Raw genomic sequence first — 19,597 nt, 5'->3', positions numbered from 1 at the left:
CGGGGGCAGGTTTAATATTCTATGCATTTTATAAAGTTCTAATGAAAATCAAAATCGGAGATTAAAATAGCATAACTCCATTGTATGATATTCTTGGTTTCATTTATAGACTTCTAGGCTTTTCTCAGTGGAGGTAAAATCTCACTTGAAAAATTCTGAAGGCTAAAGCTCAAGAGAACACATCTCAACATTTTTGTGAATTCTGCTTGTGTGTAATCATTACTTCATGTAAAAGTATCCAGCAACAAAAACCATTTCACACCTCTGGTGTGCCTCAAAAGCATAGGACCCATTTGAACATGAAAATGTGCCAATGTCATATAACTGCCATCAACCAATATGAATGATCACAAATGTGTTAAGAATCTGTATATTCTATATAATTTTACTAACTAAATATTGACATATCAACTATTGTTTTTAAAGTAAACAGGAGGGATCCCTGGGTGGCGCAGCGGTTTGGCGCCTGCCTTTGGCCCAGGGCGCGATCCTGGAGACCAGGGATCGAATCCCACATCAGGCTCCCGGTGCATGGAGCCTGCTTCTCCCTCCGCCTGTGTCTCTGCCTCTCTCTCTCTCTCTGTGACTATCATAAATAAATAAAAAATTAAAAAAAAAAAAAAAATAAAGTAAACAGGATGCAAGATACTACAGAAATGAAAGATATCAAATTTTATCTTCAGGTTCAGGTAATACTATATGCCCAGGAATGGAATCCACTCAATTTTTTAAAGCATCTCTTAAAAACTCTCATTCAACATCAAAGAATGATCCATAAGATTATGAACATTTATTGCCTCTAAACTCCAGGACAAGACTAAAAACAATAGCTGTGTTCCTTTGAAAGCACTGGCAGAAAAATGGTAGGAAGAAAAAAAGTGAAAGGAAATAGGGATAGGAAACACTGAAAAGCATCAAATTAAATATTCAGAAAAAGACTTCGCTAAGCCATGCAAGAGGAAAGACACTGGAAAAACCAGAAAAAGTAGATACTTTAGGATCCCCTGGTAAGGGCATCCTTGGCTTAATAAAAATAAGTATTCTATATTAATCCTCTGCCATTTCCTTCATCTTTAGCTATGCCAAGTTAAAAAAAAAAAAAAAGGAAGAAGCTATCAACTTGAAAGACCTCATCAAATAAAAGAGGTAGTAGGTACTGTAATTAAGTATCATGCTCTTTTCTGTGGATATATGTCTGAAAATGAAAGCAGAATTAAAAATCATCAATTGAGTAAATGAATGAAATAACTACAATCTAAAAATTGACCCTTAAGAGTGGAGAGAATGAATTAACATTTGATCAAAACTGTAAGAATTCAGAAATGGGAGGAAATTGGGTAGATCACAGGAGATCAGAACAGATCAGATTAACTGACATGCAGTAGGTTAATAAGCCAGCAACAGGAAAACATCACTATGAGCAACGCAGACAGACAGAGCAGGAGGGGTCTGAAGCAGATAGGTTCCGGCCTCCAGGATGCACACTCCCTGGCACAGGCAGCAGTGGTGCCCAAGTTGAACATTTTATTAGCAATTCTTCTGGCAACTGTGCAAAGAGGTACTCAAAGAGAAAATACTACAGCCTGATCAATTTTATTGTATCTCTTTACAAAAATTCTATTGTTGTTTTTTTAAAGTTTTAACTAAAATGTCCTTAGATTCATTTCCAGTCCCACAAAAGATGAACACTGGACAAGCTGTATTTACTTTCTTCTGGCCATATTCTTCTACCACATAACTAAATTCAAAATTAATATCCTTATGACAAATCTAAATAGTATTAAGGAGATAACTGATAGATAAATGCACTTCTCTATTTGATCTTAGATGCTAAAATACTTATTTTTAGCAAGATAAATAAAACAAGGTGTTAATAAGAATACATTTTAAGTTATCAAGGTATTCCCTAGAAAGAGATAGCTTCCCTTGAAAGGAAAACCTTGGCCCAATTTTAGTATTTCATCATCTGAGTAGTCAATAGCCTACCCACCATCCCACTTTAGTCATTTCACAGAACAGTAAAGCCACACAGCACCAGATTTCCATGAGAACCTCCTTTCTTCCTGCAAAACTTACCTGACATTAGCATTCATTCATTAAATTAGGCACAGGAATCTTGAAATGCTACAACATCTTCAAAACATGGAAATTTAGCTCAATATTTTCAGTTAAAGGTGTGCCTTTTGAGAAGGTGAACAACATATGGAGAAAGGCAGGAAAAAACAGTAGCCTTTTCATAGGAATTCTCTTGTTTTGTCTTCATAACTGTGAATTCAAACTGTTTTAATACTTACCATTCATTAGCACTGAATGGCAGATTACACATACTCTAGCTTCCTTTCTATCCATGTATAACAGTTTACATTTCAGGCTACAGCAGGAAGCACAGAAAACCTATAGGAAAGAAAAAGAACATACTAAATGTATTTAGGATCACAGTACAAAGGGAATAAACCAATACTGACCAACACTGACTGACAGGATATCATATTACTACAACACTGAAAATTTCAAAGGAAAATGCAATTGAGAAAGCTGGGCACAAGACCCAATTCAAAAGCAAGAGTGAGATGACACATCTGTCAGCAAGAAGTAAAAGTGTTGGTTGAAAATAAAAATCTTATCCAAGATTACATAACAAATACACAGCAGGGGGAAAAATGAGCTGCCCTTAGGTGATATTCCTATACACAATACCATGTAACATGGGCATTTAAAGATAGTTACATCTGTTTGGAAAGGCAATAGAGCAGGATAAAATAATAAGCAAGCATTGAGAATTCCAGGTTTGAGCTTCTGGTTTTTACTCATTTTATGTGTGGAATAATAATCATAATACTTATTTTCACTGGTTTGCTATGAAAGCCAGGAAAAATCAAAGTATACAACTCAATCACAAAAATAAGCACAGGCCCAGCTATAGGAAATCAGAGCAGGCAACCAAAAATTCACCAATTTCACCAAGGCCAATTTCTAGCACCTTATTTCCACTTTCCAGAGTTGGTTCCTGATAATACTACTTTCTTCTCCCTTCCACATCAGGCAATAAGAATCTCCTTAGCTCCCTGCTAAGATTTATTTTCTTGAGGAGTCATTAGTCACTTATCACAGAGAGCTCCATACAGACAGAAGGCTGTTGCAGTAGGATAAATTCTACTAATCCAGTCTTTGTGGCCAGGATGTACCTATCTGGGGCACCTGGGTGGTTCAGTGGTTGTGTCTGCCTTCAGCTCAGGGAGTGATCCTGGGATCGAGTCCTGCATCTGGCTCTCCGCAGGGAGAGCTTTTCCCTCTGCTTATGTCTCTGCCCCTCTGTGTGTGTCTCTCGTGAATAAATAAAAATAAAATCTTTTAAAAAAAGGAAGTATCTATCTTACAAAGATGAATCAAGAAATGAGGTCATAGACCTCAGGTCTCAGACCGAGAGAGATCATCTCCTCTCCTACCATGATTATCAATTTAGTTTTCAGAAGCTTTATATTTCTCAAAGTAACTGCAATGCAGGGGGAACAAGAAATATATTATCCTTTTTGCTATCAGAAGAAACTGAGTTTGGATGGTTAAATGACTACTTGTTCAAGTTCACAGCAAATTGTATGAATACAAGCTTTTTACATACATTATCTCATTTAACCTGTGAACGCAATCATTCACAATTAACAGAGTTAAATAAAAAAATGTCAAGTAAAATCATTCAGCTGTACAGCTAGTAGGTTACCTAATAAGTCTCCAAAGGCTCTGTTCTTAACCACTACGTAATACTGTCTCATTCTAATTCATAGATGGCATTTCATTTTGAGACTTGACTTTTCCTTCTCCCTCACCATGACTACATCTAGTCAGTCAGTTGCTAAGTCCTATTCGTTCTCCCCTTATTTTTTTTTAAGATTTATTTATTTATTCATTCATTCATGAGACACACACACAGACAGAGGGGGCGGGGGCAGAGACACAGGCAGAGGGAGAAGCAGGCCCATGCAGGGAGCCCGACGTGGGACTCGATCCTGGGTCTCCTGGATCACGCCCTGGGCTGAAGGCAGGCGTGAAACCGCTGAGCCACCGGGGCTGCCCTCGTTCTACCCCTTAAATGGTACTCCCAAAATACCATCTCTCCCTCTCCATCATTAATGCTGCTGCCTTTATTCAGGCTTCTATTATCCGAGGCCAAGAAGATAACATAATGATCTGTCCTCCTAATCTTCAGATGCCTTTCTAATTCATCTTTCACACAAACAATAAATGACAAACTTTCTAAACAGTAAACCTAATTATGATAATCTTTGTAATCAAGATGTAAAGCCAAGAAGGCATCATTTACTCATTTACGCTACAGTTATTTGAGCCCCAACTATGTGCTGGGTCAGGCTACCATACTAGATGCAGCAGTGAACAAAAACAGGTATGACCTTTGCCTTAATGAAAGTTATAGTCTATAGAGATTGTAATCTAAAATTAAATAATCACACAAGTGAATATAAAATTATTTGCTTCAAAAGAAGTACATGGTAAAATAAGATGTATTCTAGGCTTTACCACAACTGGCAGGGTCAAGGAAGGTTTTATTTAGGAAATGAGAAAGATAAACTCTGAGGTAAAAGTTTTCTATGCATAAAATGGTAACAAGGAGAGAGAGAATAATAAGCCAAGGTAACTGCAAATGCACAGGTCTCATCAGGGGAAGAAAGCATGGCTCCATTAAGGAACTAAAAATAGTTAATGTAGGGTAGCCCCAGTGGCTCAGCGGTTTAGCACTGCCTGCAGTCCAGGGTATGATCCTGGAGACCCGGGATCGAGTCCCACATCAGGCTCCCTGCATGGAGCCTGCTTCTCCTTCTGTCTGTGTCTCTGCTTCTCTCTCTCCTCTCTGTATATTCTCATGAATAAATAAATAAAATCTTAAAAATAAATAAATAAAAAATAAAAATAGTTAATGTAGCTAGAGACCCTTAGGTTAAGGGAGGCGAGGAATAAGATGAGGCCAGATAAGACAAATAGCATATGATTTCATTCATGTGTAGAATCTAAGACACAAAACAAATGAACAAAGAAACAAACAAAAATATGGACTCAAATACAGAGAACTGGTGGTTGCCAGGGGGAGGTTAGCGGGGTGAGGGGAGGGTATGGATGAAATAGATAAAGGGAATTAAGAGGTACAAACTTCTAGTTATAGGAGTCATAAGTCATGGGGATGAAAAGTAGAGCATAGGGAACAGTCATTAAGAGTAAGGGATCCCTGGGTGGCGCGGCGGTTTGGCGCCTGCCTTTGGCCCAGGGCGCGATCCTGGAGACCCGGGATCGGGTCCCACGTCGGGCTCCCGGTGCATGGAGCCTGCTTCTCCCTCTGCCTGTGTCTCTGCCTCTCTCTCTATCTCTCTGTGACTATCATAAATAAATAAAAATTTAAAAAAAAAAAAAAAAGAGTAATATATAGAACTCTTGAATCATTATATTATACATATGAAATATAACACTGTATGTTAATTACATTCAGTTACAAAAAAGATGGCAAACCAAGCAAAGGTTCTATACGTTTTATTAATAATTTTGGTTTTCTAAAGAGAGCAGTGGGAAATCACTTAAATATTTTAATCAAAGAGAAAGATATAATCAGACCTGCATGGCTACAGTGTAGAAAAAAAAGAATGGGTCTGGGATTTTTCAATGTACAAAACTCAATCAGTGTAATACACATTAACAAAATGAAAGAAAAAAACCCATAAAATCATTTCAATTAAAAAAAACCTTTGACAAAATGCAACACCCTTTCATAATAAAAAGCCAAGAGACTAGAAACAGAAGGAAACTATCACAACATAATAAAAGCCATATACAAAACACCCACAGCAAACATACTCAATGGTAAAAAAACTGAAAGCTTTTTCTCTAAGTTCTAAAAGGATGCCTGCTTTCACCTCCTCTTCTCAACATTGGTATTGGAATTTCTAGCCAAAGTACTTAGACAAGAAAAAGAAATAAAAGGCATCCAAACTAGAAAGAAGTAAAATATCTGACAGATAAAAATATCTGTCTGCAGATGATAAGAACTTATATACAGAAAACCCTACATATTTCACATAAACTATTAAAACTTATAAATGAATTCAGTGAAGTTGCAGTATACCAAGTCCACACACAAATATCAGTTGCATTTCTATACACTAAAAATGAACAATCTGAAAAGGAAATTACAAAACAATTCCATTTACAATACATCAAAAAGACTAAAATAGACTAGATAAAATATTTATGTTATATATAATGAACAAAGGACTAAGATCCATAACATATAAAAAGCTTCAATGAACTAATAAGAAAAATACAAATACCTCTAGAGAAGATAACTCACATAGGTAAATTTACAGAAAAATAAAGGGACGCTTGGGTGGCTCAGTGGTTGAGCATCTGCCTTTGGCTCAGGGCATGATCCTGGAGACCTGGGATCAAGTCCCACATCGGGCTCCCCGCATGGAGCCTGCTTCTCCTCTCTCTGCCTGTGTCTCTGCCTTTCTCTCTGTGTCTCTCATGAATAAATAAAATCTTTTAAAAAAAAAAGAAAAGAAAAATAAAATGGCTAGTAAATAAACATATACTAAGTAACACTTATGACAAAATAAAAATTAAAGGAATGAGATACTCTTTTTCGTTGTACAAAAATTAAAAAAAAAAACTGGTATCATCCAATGGTGGTGAGGGTACAGTAAAAAGGTCAAGTTAGAGGATAAGAATTGGATGAAAACAGGGCTTTTTCCCCCTCTCTCTTTTTATTTTATATACATTTTCTAGGTGTTGGACTGGGATATTTTAATTTTATTTTGAGTAGACCCTTTTCTGTATTCTAAATGAAAAATAGAATTAAAAGGGACATTAGTTGGGCGTTACAGGTTGAATCGTCTCTCCCCTGAATGCACATATTTAAGTCTCTCAGTACTACTACAGAATGTGACTCATTTGGAAACAGAGTCTTTACAGAGGTAATCAAATTAAATGAGGTCATTAAGGTAGGCTCCTAATCCAATATGACTGGTAACTTTATAAAAGGGCAAATATGGACACAGTATGCAGAGATTACGATATAAACATAAAGATATGAACTATAAGCCAAGGAAAAAGACACGGAATAGATCCTTCTCTCAAGACCATCAGAAGGAACCAACCCTATCACCATCTCAATCTCAGACTTCTAACCTCTGGAATTGTGGCACAATAAATTTCTATTGTTTAAGCCACCAGTTGGTGGTACTTTATTTTTAAATTTTTATTTATTTATTTGAGAGCGAGTGAGTGTGAGTGGGGGGAAGGAGCAGAGAGAGAGGGACAAGTAGACTCTGCACTGAGCCTGGAGCCTTACTTGAGGCTCAATCTCACCACCCTGAGATCATGACCTGAGCCGAAATCAAGAATCAGAGGCCAACTGACCCAGCCACCCAGGTATCCCCCAGTAGTCCTTCATTATGGCAGTCCTATAAAATTAATACAACTAGCAACTTTCCAAAGTAAAGGACTTGCTTTGGGTAAAAAATCCTCAAGAAAGTATAAAAAACAAACAAACAAAACAAAACAAAACAAAAACCAAAGATACCCTTTTTAAAAAGCAAGCTAGGGGGCAGCATTATGCAGTTAAACAACAACACCTAAGACTACTATCCTTCCCAATAAGCGATGGGTCTAACAATAGTGTGGAGGGGGATCTTTTATGTCTCCAAGGAAATTAGAGAAAGGTACAGAAGTTAGTTAGAAAAGTGGATGACCTGCCAAGAAACTACCTACAATGGTAAGAAAATGGGAGTCAGGGGGATCCCTGGGTGGCGCAGCGGTTTGGCGCCTGCCTTTGGCCCAGGGCACGATTCTGGAGACCCGGGATCGAATCCCACATCGGGCTTCCGGTGCATGGAGCCTGCTTCTCCCTCTGCCTATGTCTCTGCCTCTCTCTCTCTCTCTCTCTCTCTCTCTCTCTCTCTGTGACTATCATAAATAAATAAAAAAATAAAAAATTAAAAAAAAGAAAAAGAAAATGGGAGTCAGGCAAATGGATGCATTTCTGTGGGATCACCCATGCCAGAGAACTACATGGGATCAAATGTAACATAAATCACAAAACCACCACAGAACAGTACATACTGCTGACAGGTGTCGTACCACAACATAAAACAGAAGAATGACCCAGAAATGCTGGTTTTCATTCTCAAAAAGACAAAGACTATCATGTAATAAGCTCCTCAGGTCATTAGAATTAGTACCATGGAATAGATATGTAGAATCTAGGAGATTTGAACCACATGAGAACAATAATAATTCTGGATTTAAAACTACCAGATGAAGTTGCTTGCCATGAATCAGGCTAGTCAGTGTTTCTGAACAACCTGGCATTCTTGGCATTTGGGGCAGCCAATTCTTCCCTGCACAGCACTGTTCTGCTTAACACAGGATGTTTAGAAGCCCGGGTCCCAAATTACTATACACCAGTAGCAATCCCAGTCACTGTGACAAACAAACAGCATCCCACTTCACATTCCAAACATCATCTAAGATCCTTCCCCAGTTCTGAGCTGAGGGTCAGAGTCAAAAAGACAGTTCTAGAAATAGAGAATTACATTATCTGCACATACAAACTTATTATACTACCAAAATATCACCCCATATACTTTTATTATCACAACTAACACAATCTACTGCAATCTATTACTACATTTACCATAGTCTTCATTTTCCCACACTAGGATGTAAACTTCATGAAGGATTGAAGTATTTTAATACTGATACCACAGTGCCTGAAATAAAATAGGTGCTTAACGAATGTTTCTTGCTTCCTGATTACTAAAATTACTGCACACATGAATATGTGAGTGGAGAAGCAAATAGTAAAAGTTGTCTCTTTGTAAAGAGACAAATTATGATAATTTATAGTGCATAAGCTATTCAATGTTCCAGCTAAGGACCAGTTAAAATGTTCCACTTATGTGGGTTTGTTTGTTTGTTTTTGTTGTTGTTTTTACTGAGGTCAGTTCCTTTATTTCATTGTTTATATATATTAAGGTTTATTATTTGTAGAGTTTAATTTTTTTTAATTGAGGTATAACTGACACACATTATATTAGTTTCAGGTGTACAACATAATGACTTAGTATTTGTATATATTGCAAAATGACGACAATAAAGTCTAGTCAACATATGTTATCATACATAGTTACAGAATTTTTCCTGTTATGACAACTTTTAAGATTTACTGTCTTGGTAAATTCCAAATATGCTATATAGTAATATTAACTATAATTGCTATGCTCTGCATTACGTCCCCATGACTTATTTTATAACTGAAAGTCAATACCTTTTGACTCCCTTCAACCATTTTGCCATTTTACCCTACCCCTACCCCTCATTTCCTCCCTGCTTCTGGCAACCACTTATCCATTCTATGGGCTTAGGGTATTAGTTTTTTTACTTTTAGATTCCACATATAAGAGAGATCATATGGTATTTTTCTCTGACCATCTAGAGTATTTGTAATTTTTCTTTAATGTGCCATTTCTGGACTTCAATCTCAACTTTATCATTCCCTGACCAAATAACTTTATGGGAATATATTTTTTAAAGATTTTATTTATTTATTCATGATAGACAGAGAGAGAGAGAGGGGCAGAGACACAGGCAGAGGGAGAAGCAGGCTCCATGCTGGGAGCCCGACTCAGGACTCGATCCCGGGACCCCAGGATCACGCCCTGGGCCTAAGGCAGGTGCTAAACCGCTGAGCCACCCCGGGATCCCCTTTATGGGAATATTTTAAACTCTGCCAGCCTCAGTTTCTCCTTATATGTAAAAATAAAATGATAATATTCTCCTTGTAAGGCTTTTATGAGGATTAAATGGATAATACATATAAAACGTAGTAAATTGAGACCGAGTGAAATGATGGTGCCTTTATTTCCCTTTCCAAACTTCCTACTCATGGCCTTCTACATAACACATCTTACTGCCAAATTTATAAGCAAGTTTTATACTCAAGTACCATTTGTGCCTATTTATTCCCCTTTAGAGTGTAAATAATACTTATTAATCCTTGAAAATTCTTGAAAATTCAAATCACCAAATGTTCACTTATTTCGTTCCAATTCAGAAAGTGGAAAAAGTGACATCCCAGGTCTTCAAAAAGCACTGTAATTATGACAAAAATAACTGCCTTGCAAGAACAAAAAGCATGAAAGTGCTTGTGACTAATACCCAGCTATTCACAAAGTGACAGTAACAGCTTATAAAAATTATTATTTTTTCTTTTTTTTAAAGATTTTATTTATTTATTCATGAGAGAGACACAGGCAGAGGGAGAAGCAGTCTCCCTGCAGGGAGCCCGACATGAGACTCGATCCCTGTACTCCAGGATCACACCTTGGGCCAGAGGTAGATGCTCAACCACTGAGCCACCTAGACATCCCAGCTTGTAAAAATTCTTAAAGTCAGAAAAGTACTTTACCCTTGCTTATTAGCAAATACCAAAACCAATGTAGTAAGAGCTAAAGCAGTTCTGATGCCAACTCTGCCTCTATTCAAGCACCTGTTCCAACCAACTACTGTTATTAACTGAAAACAAAAATAATTATTAGTCATTTTAAGAGTATACCACAGGAAGGGCTATAAAAGGTCTCTAATTTAACCTTGCAATTTTATTTCCTTTTTTTTTTAATTTTTATTTATTTATGATAGTCACACAGAGAGAGAGAGAGAGAGAGAGAGGCAGAGACATAGGCAGAGGGAGAAGCAGGCTCCATGCACCGGGAGCCCGACGTGGATTCGATCCTGGGTCTCCAGGATCGCGCCCTGGGCCAAAGGCAGGCGCCAAACTGCTGCGCCACCCAGGGATCCCACAATTTTATTTCCAATCCAGGTTACACAGACAAATACAACACCAGAATTATAAGAAAATAAATTCAACATAAAACCTTAAATTTGTTTGAAGCTACCAAACTCAATTCCTGTAATATGCTATAAATTAATTCTTATATGTCCTGTTGTTATTTTATAAATAACATATATTGTGTTTTATGTTTTATGTGTAGGTTAAAAAGTGCTAATTTGGGACGCCTGGGTGGCTCAGTGGTTGAGCGCCTGCCTTCCGCCCAGGGCGTGATTCTGGAGACCATAGATCGAGTCCCACATTGGGCTCCCTGCATGGAGCCTGTTTCTCCCTCTGCTTGTGTCTCTGCCTCTCTCATGAATACATAAATAAGATATTTTTTAAAAAGTGCTAATTTGTTAAAGGCAAAAAATTAAAACACATCCCCCCTACTTTAAGCCATATTTTGGTCATTCTGCATTTTTAAAACATTTTTAATAGAAAATTTCAATCATATAAAAGTAGACATAACAGCATAAAAAATCCTTAAGTGCCCAGTGCCCAGGTGAAACAATTATTAAAGCAAATCCTCGTCTAGTTCTTCATTTAATAATTTTGAAATAAATCTCAGATAGCATTTCATCTCTAAATATTTCAGTACATAACTCTGAAACACAAGGACTATTTCAACAGTAGTATATCTTAAAATTAAGATTCTTAAACTTAATTTCTTAATATCAAGTATCTGAACAATGTTATTATCTTTAATAGACATATCTTTTAATAGACTCCATTTTTAAAAATTTTTTAAAATATTTTTATTTATTTATTCATGAGAGACACAGAGAGAGAGGGGCAAAGACACAGGCAGAGGGAGAAGCAGGCTCCATGCAGGGAGCCCAACATGGGACTCCATCCCGGGTCTCCAAGGATCACGCCCTGGGCTGAAGGCGGTGCTAAACCGCTGAGCCACCCAGGCTGCCCCATTTTTTCTTTTTTTTTTAGAGTAGTATTGGGTTCACAACAAAGCGAAGCGAACATTACAGGGCATTCCATATTCCCCTGCCCCAACACATGCCTAGTCTCTGCCATTATCAACATCAATCATTCTAGTTTCCTAAGGTGGAAGCTTAGATGATTGACTTTAGATCTTTCTTTTCTCATTTATGCATTTAATGCTGTATTGTATATTTTTACATTTTATTTAGCTTTTTAATGTTATGCTTGAAGTAGAAATCAAAGAGGTCCTTAATACTATAATTAGTGAATGTCTCAAGTCTCTTTTATTATATAGTTTCTCCTTCAAACATATTTTATTGAAAGAACTGAATCATTTGTCCTGTTCTTTCCCACAATATGGATTTCACTGGTTGCCTTCCTGTGGTGATGTTTAATGTGTTTCTCTTAACTTTCTTATAAATTGACTGCTAGACATAGAAACTGATCAGTTTGGATATGCTCTTTCCAGGGGCGCCTGTGTGGTTCAGACAGTTAAGTATCTGCTTTGGCTCAGGTCATGATCCCAAGGTCCTGAGATCAAGCCCCATGTCTGGCTCCCGGCTCAGTGGGAAGTCTGTTTCTCTCTCTCTCTGATCCTACACTCCTGCTTGTGCTCTCACTCTGTCTCTCTCAAATAATTTTAAAAAGAATATGTTTTTTCTGGGAAGACTATTTCATAGATCTTGAATTATTTTTAATTGAACCAATACTAGGAACCTTGTTAAGAATTAAAAACAAAAAGAATTATCCAGAATTCCACCAATTAAAATTATTTATAATTTTATGTTGTTTTATAAATACATGTTTTTATACCCAAGAATAACTTTTATAATTATAAACAAAGCATAACTATGAGTTTGCGTTTTATTTTATCCCTGTGTCATCATAGGCATTTTCTATACTGCCTTATCATGATTATTCTTTTTTTAAAAAGATTTTATTTATTTATTCATGAGAGAGAGAGAGAGAGAGAGAGAGGCAGAGACACGGAAAAGCAGGCTCCGTGCAGGGAGCCCAACATGGGACTCGACCCCGGAACTCCAGGATCACGCCCCAGGCCTGAAGGCGCTAAACCATTGAGCCACCCAGGGATCCCATCATGATTATTCTTAATGGTCAAATTATATATATATAATAAATGTATATATCATATTTAACTTATCATTATCCAATTGTAGAGAGAAATTATTTGAAATGCACTTGCTATTTAAAGTAACACTAGGATGTCTAGGAGGCTCAGTCAGTTAGGTGTCTGACTCTTGATCTCAGCTCAGGTCTTGATCTTAGAGTTGTGACTTCAATCCCTGTGTTGTTCTGTCAAAGGAAGCACTGATTTGTTCTATCAAAGGAAGCACTGATTTAAGACTCAATATCCTACTCTCCATTTTTAAAATAATTCTCTTCTGGCTTAAAAAATTTGTGACTGGGGCATCTGGCTGGCTCAGTTGGTAGAGCATGCAACTCTTGGATCTGAGTTTGAGCACCCCATTAAGTGTACAGATTACTTAAAAGAAAATTGTAATAAGGCACCTAGGTGGCACAGTTGGTTAAGTGATTGACTTGGTTTCCGCTTGGGTCAAGATCTCAAGGTTGTGAGATCAAGACTGTGTTGGGCTCAGTGTAGAGTCTCCTTAAGACTCTCTCCCTCTCCTTTTGCCCCTCCCCTCGCCCGCCCTTGCAATAACTCGCGAATGTGTGCACGCTCTCCTTCTCTTTCAAATAAATTTTTTTTGGAAAAAAATTGTGACCAACCTAGATGAAATGGACAAATTCCTAAAAATACAAAACCTGCTGTGCCTGAATCAGGGAGAAACAGAAAATCCAAATACATCCATAACTAGTAAAGAGATTGAAACAGTAATCAAAAACATCTCAACAAAGAAAAGCTCCAAATAGGGACACCTGCATGGCTCAGCAGTTGAGTGTCCGCTCATGGTGTGATCCTGGGGGCCTGGCCCACATCAGGCTCCCTGCAGGGGAAGAGGCTGCTTCTCCCTCTGCCTATGTCTCTGCCTCTATCTTTGTGTCTCTCATGAATAAATAAAATCTTAAAAAAAAATAAAAATAAAAGTAAATTCACCCTTTATTCTAGGGAGGGGAGGGGAGGGGGGAGGGTACGAGAGGAGAGGAGAGGAGAGGAGAGGAGAGGAGAGGAGAGGAGAGGAGAAGAGAGGAGAAGAGAGGAGAAGAGAGGAGAAGAGAGGAGGAGAGAGGAGAAGAGAGGAGAAGAGAGGAGAAGAGAGGAGAGAGAGGAAGAAAGAAAAAGTTCCAAATAAAATGGCCTCATTGGTGAATTTTACCAAACATTTAAAAAACAAATAGGATCGTGCCATCTGTTTCTGGAAAGACTTATCAAAGTCTTTCCAAAAACTGAAAAGGAAGGAACCCTCCCTAATTCATTCTATGAAGCCAGCATTACCCTGATACCAAAGCCAAGCAAAGGCACTACAAGAAAACTACAGACCAATATCCCTTATGAATACTGACGCAAAAAAAAATCCTCAACAAAGTACTAGGAAACCAAATTCAGCAGCACATTAAAAGGATTCTGATGAAGTGGGATTTATTCCTTGAATGTAAGGGTGGTTCAACATAGAAAAATCAATCAATGTAATATACTACATTAACAGAATGGGAAAGAAATCCACATGATCACCAATACAGAGAAAGCATTTAACAAAATTCAACACCTTTAGATGATAAAAACATCTAACAAACTTAGAAGAAAATTACCTCAACATAAAAGGCCACATATAAAAAATTCACATCTAACATCATATACAGCTACGAAAGACTAAAAAACTTTTCCTCTATGATAGGAACAAGACAAGCATGTACATTTTTACTACTAATATTCAAGCTTAGTATTTGAAGATTAGCCAGAGCAATTAGGCAAGGAAAACAAATTGGCATTCAAATCATAAATGAAGAAGTAAAATTATCTGTTTACAGATGACGTGATCCTATATGTAAAAAATACTAGATTCCACACATAAAACTATAAAAACTAATAAATAACAGCAAGCTTGCAGGATATAAAGTAAACCCATACAAATCAGTTGTAATTTTTTTTTAAGATTTATTTGAAAGAGAAAGAGAGAACATGAGTGGGGCAGTGGGTTACAATCTCAAGCAAACTCCCTGCTGAGCACAGCCAGACTTGGGGCTTGATCTCATGACCCTGAAATCATGACCCCATCTGAAAGCAAGAGTCAGATGCTCAGCCAACTGGGGCATGTAGGCACCTGCATAAAATCAGTTGTATTTCTATACACTAATAATGAACAAGTCAAAAATGAAATTAAGGAAATGATTCCATTTATAGTAGTATCAAGAATAATAAAATACTTAGGAATTAACCAAGGAGGTGAGAGTCTTATACACTGAAAATAACGAAAGTTTTTTTTTAAAAGATTTTATTTATTCATGAGACACAGAAAGAGAGAGAGAGAGAGAGAGAGAGAGAGAGGCAGAGACACAGGCAGAAGGAGAGGGAGAAGCCTGCTTCCTGCAGGGAGCCCGATGTGGAACTTGATCCCTGGACTCCGGGATCACGCCCTGAGCAGAAGGGCAGATGTTCAACTACTGAGCCACTTAGGCATCCTGAAAATGACAAAAAATTGCTGAAAAAAAGTAGAGATATAAACAAGTAAAAAGATAATTCATGAATTGAAGACATTATTGTTAAGATGTCCATACTATCCTGGGAGGCTGGGTGGTTCAGTCATCTGGTTTCAGCTCATGTCATGATCTCAGGGTCCTAAGATCCAGACTTGAGTTGGGCTTGTGCTCAGCATGGAACCTGCTAGAGATTCTCTCCCTCTCCTTTTCCCTACTCCTCTGCTCTTCCCCACACTGGTTCATGTGCTCTCTCTCTTAAAATAAATAAATAAAATCTTTTAAAAAATGTCCATACTACTCAAAGTTATCTACAGATTCAATGATGCCTCTATCAAAACTCCCTGATCTTCACAGAAATAGAAAAATCTATCCTTAAATTAATATGGAATCCCAAGGGATCCCAAATAGCCAAAATAATCTTGACAAAGGACATCTTTGGAAGATTCTTACTTTACGGTTTCAAATTTACTACAAAGCTACAGTAATCAAAACATTACAATATTAGTATAAACACAGACATAAAGAACAATGGAATAAAACAGCGAGCCCAGATATATACCCACACATACACAAATGATTTTGACATTTCAATGGACAGAGGACATGTTTTGAACAAACGGTGCTGGGGAAACTAGATACCCATATTCAAAAGAATGAAATTGGACTCTTACACCATATACAAAAATTAACTCAAAGTGAATAAAAAAATCTAAATTTAAGTGCAAAAACTATTATAAAACAGAAGAAAATATAGGGAAATAGCTTCATGACATTTAGTTTGGCAACAAAAGAAAAGTAAATGAACATCAAAGTTTAAAACTTTGTTTGTATCAAGAGGCACTAACAACAGAGTAAAAAGGTAACTTATGGAATGAAAGAAAAGATTTGCAAATCATAGCTGACAGAGGACTGATGTCCAGAATATATAGAGAATTCTACAACAAAGAACACTTTTTAAAGAAACTACAGCCAATTTTCCAAAAAGACATAATTAAAATAGTAAGTTGCCATTTAATGATAGTCTACTACATATAGTACTAGATAACACATTTATTACTTCTAATACACATAATTAATTCAACAGATCTTTATTATATAATTGTATAGGTTAAGTATTACCATCTTTATTTTACAGATGATCAAAGTGCCTTGCCTGATATCATAAAGAAGCTAGCAAATAGCTGTGAAGTTATTCTGAATCTAGGTGTTGAGAAATATTGATCTCTTTTGCTGTTTATAATGCTCTTAATACATTTCAACAAACTTTCACTGTGAGAAATTTCCACTTCTCTGCTTCCCAAGGAGCACAACCAGTGGTCATGTTTTAACAGCAGAGAACAAAACAAACCTTAAGAAAACTGATCTCTGAAGTTATAAACCAACAGATTTTCTTAAAGTGCTTTTTACTCGAGTCCAAAAAAGATTATTCTGTATTCACTACCAAAATTCTCAAATGTTAAACAAAATTGCCTGTAACTCAAGTTATTCAAGAGTAAATTGTGAGTAATTTAACATGTAATTTTATTTAAAATAAGAAATTGCCATCTAATAAGTACCAGATATTTTTCAACTTTCTTTTTGAAATAAATATATTTGCTTTGGACACATGCTATAAACATAGACATTCCCCTAAGAAAACAATATAAAAACCACCATAAAACTTACTGAATTGTTTCATTTTTGTCCTGTCAACTATATTTAAAGGAAAAGAATGTGAGTTATATAGACAAGAAAAAACTGACTGGGGTGCCTGGGTGGCTCAATCAGTTAAGCATCTGCCTTCAGCTCAGGTCCTGATGCCAGGGTCCTGGGACCCAGCCCCATTTGGGGCTCCTTGCTCAGCAGGAAGCCTGCTCCTCCCTCTCTTTGCCTCTCCCCCAGCTTGTGCTTTTCTCCTCTCTCAATCACCCTCTCTCTCAAATAATAAAATCTTAAAAAGAGAGAGAGAGAGAAAAGAAAACACTGGTTCCTAGTTCACTAACTGAAGAAACTATCAGTTTTTTCAACTGGAAGATAGGAATAATAAACCTTTCACAATGGATTTACTAGGAAGATGATAAATTACAGAGTATGCACCAAACAAAGGTTTAGCTACTTTCCGTTTCCTGCTTAGCTGGCTGCCTAGGAGCTCTGCAGTTGTAATTCCAAGTGTTGAAGTGATCCTTACTAAAGTTAAGGACCTCAATTTTATCACTCCCTTACCGTTTGTTTTTCCCTGAAACTATTGCATATTGCTTTGGCGTGTGGGCTCTAAATTTGAATCCTAACTCATTTATTGGCTGTGTGATTCTGAACAAGTTACTTAAAAATTTTAGGCCTATTTAGTCCCTTGTAAAATGTGGACTATAACCCTAGCTACTTCACAGGGTGTTATGTATATTAAATAAGATAAGTAGCATTTAGAAAAGTGCCTGGCTCACAGTTAACACTCAACAAAAATTCAGCATCTCACTCTCACCACCACTACCATCATCATCTATCTTCTTCCCACTGCAAAGCATGTACAGTTTTCTGATTTTTTTATTTTTTATTATTTTTTGTAATTGTTTTATTACTTATTTTATATATTTAAATTTTGTCATCTATGGAAGCATGAGCAGTATGTTTTAATAGGATAGCCATTCTATTTTTTCTTTCATCTCTTTGGTTGAAAACAGAACACTAAGCAATAAGTAAAACTTGAATGAATCAATGAAAGAATAAGTGGAAATGGACAGAGAGATGGCAGTATAGATTGGCCTTATAAAACTTTTCTTGCTTCTCCAAAAATTGCTGTGTACTGCAAAGATAATGTAGCAAGCTCACAATGTCTCCAAAGACTTTATCCCATGAAGTCAGGACTGTACTAGTATAAAATGATTGAAAAAAAAATGTTTTTAAGATTTTATTTATTCACAAGACACACACACACAGAGGCAGAAACACAGGCAGAGGGAGAAGCAGGCTACATGCAGGGAGCCTGATGTGGGACTCGATCCCGGGTCCCCAGGATCATAACCTGGGCTGCAGGTGGCGCTAAACTGCTGAGCCACTGGGGCTGCCCAAATGACTGAAAATTTGATATACCCAGTCTCACAAGGCTACCAAAATTTCAATCTCTAACTAGATTTTACTTTCCTACTCCCAGGAAACTCTCAGACCTCTCAAACTTTCATCATTTACCTCTCTCAGTGTTTATATTTTCTATATGAAGTATGAGCCAAGTATGAGTAAATGTCTTTGTGCTCTCAACAATAAATCCACAATCCTAACTTAATCTGTCCCCAACTTAATCTTCCTTTCCCCAGTTGAAGACCAAACCCTCAACATGTGCATAGATCCCATTCCTTTGGCCTTCTTAAGGATTTTCTTCTTCCTTTGATCAATCATTTCCCCGCCCCCCCCCCCCAAAAAACATGTCTAGAGGATCATTCATTTAATTACATAAATACAAGAGTAAGTATTTCTCATCCTTTAAAAAATTCATCTATAGTGGTGCCACCGTGGCTCAGTCCATTGAACGTCTGCCTTCCGTGCAGGTCATGATCCCTAGGATTGAGCCCTGCATCAGGCTCCCTGCTTAGTGGGATCCCTGCTCCCCTCTCCTGCTTGTGCATTCTCTCTTGCTCTCTCTCTCTCTCAAATAAATAAAATCTTTTAAAAAATTCATCTATAACCACCATCTTCATCTAATAAGTGCTCCAAAATTTTGTTTGTTCTCCCTCACAGCAAAACTTCTTGAAAAAACTCTACCTCCTCACTTTTTATTCCATTTTCCACTCATCCCCCATTTTCAACCTATTCTGTCTTCTGTATCCACAGCTCTACTAAGTCTGCTTTTATCAGAGTCTGATATAGATCAGTCCACTGGTCCCTTTTCCTATTCATATGTTCTTGACCTTCCATCAGCACTTTATATAGGTGATAACTCCCCTCCTATGACAAACTACATTCTCCCTTTTATTTCCAAGACACCACATTTTTTTGGTTTTCTGCCTAACTCCCTGGCCATGCCTCCTCTGTCACTTGTACTGGGTCTTCCTCTGCTTGACCTCAGTATTCCTCTGTTGACCTCAGTAGCTCGGCCTTGGGCCCCTTTTCTTCCCTCTGTAAACTCTTCCCTAGGTAAGCTCATCCATTCCCATGGCTTCCCACTGTATTCCTCAGACG

General features: G+C 37.2%; 1 protein-coding gene across 2 annotated transcripts in view; it reads right to left on the bottom strand.

Moving 5' to 3' along the window:
• The window catches only part of ZFYVE9 (zinc finger FYVE-type containing 9), a 188,920-nt gene that overhangs the window by 74,777 nt on the left and 94,546 nt on the right, over positions 1–19,597 (bottom strand). For both annotated transcript variants that reach the window (XM_041737865.1, XM_041737866.1), the window contains exon 5: positions 2,295–2,394. In XM_041737865.1, the coding sequence (XP_041593799.1) occupies positions 2,295–2,394 (100 nt within the window). The remainder of the gene's footprint in view (positions 1–2,294; positions 2,395–19,597) is intronic.

This window comes from Vulpes lagopus, chromosome 23, assembly GCF_018345385.1.
Source record: "Vulpes lagopus strain Blue_001 chromosome 23, ASM1834538v1, whole genome shotgun sequence".
NCBI lineage: Eukaryota > Metazoa > Chordata > Mammalia > Carnivora > Canidae > Vulpes > Vulpes lagopus.
The sequence above is the reverse complement of the archived record's forward strand: the minus strand, read 5'-3'. Positions and strand labels throughout refer to the sequence as shown.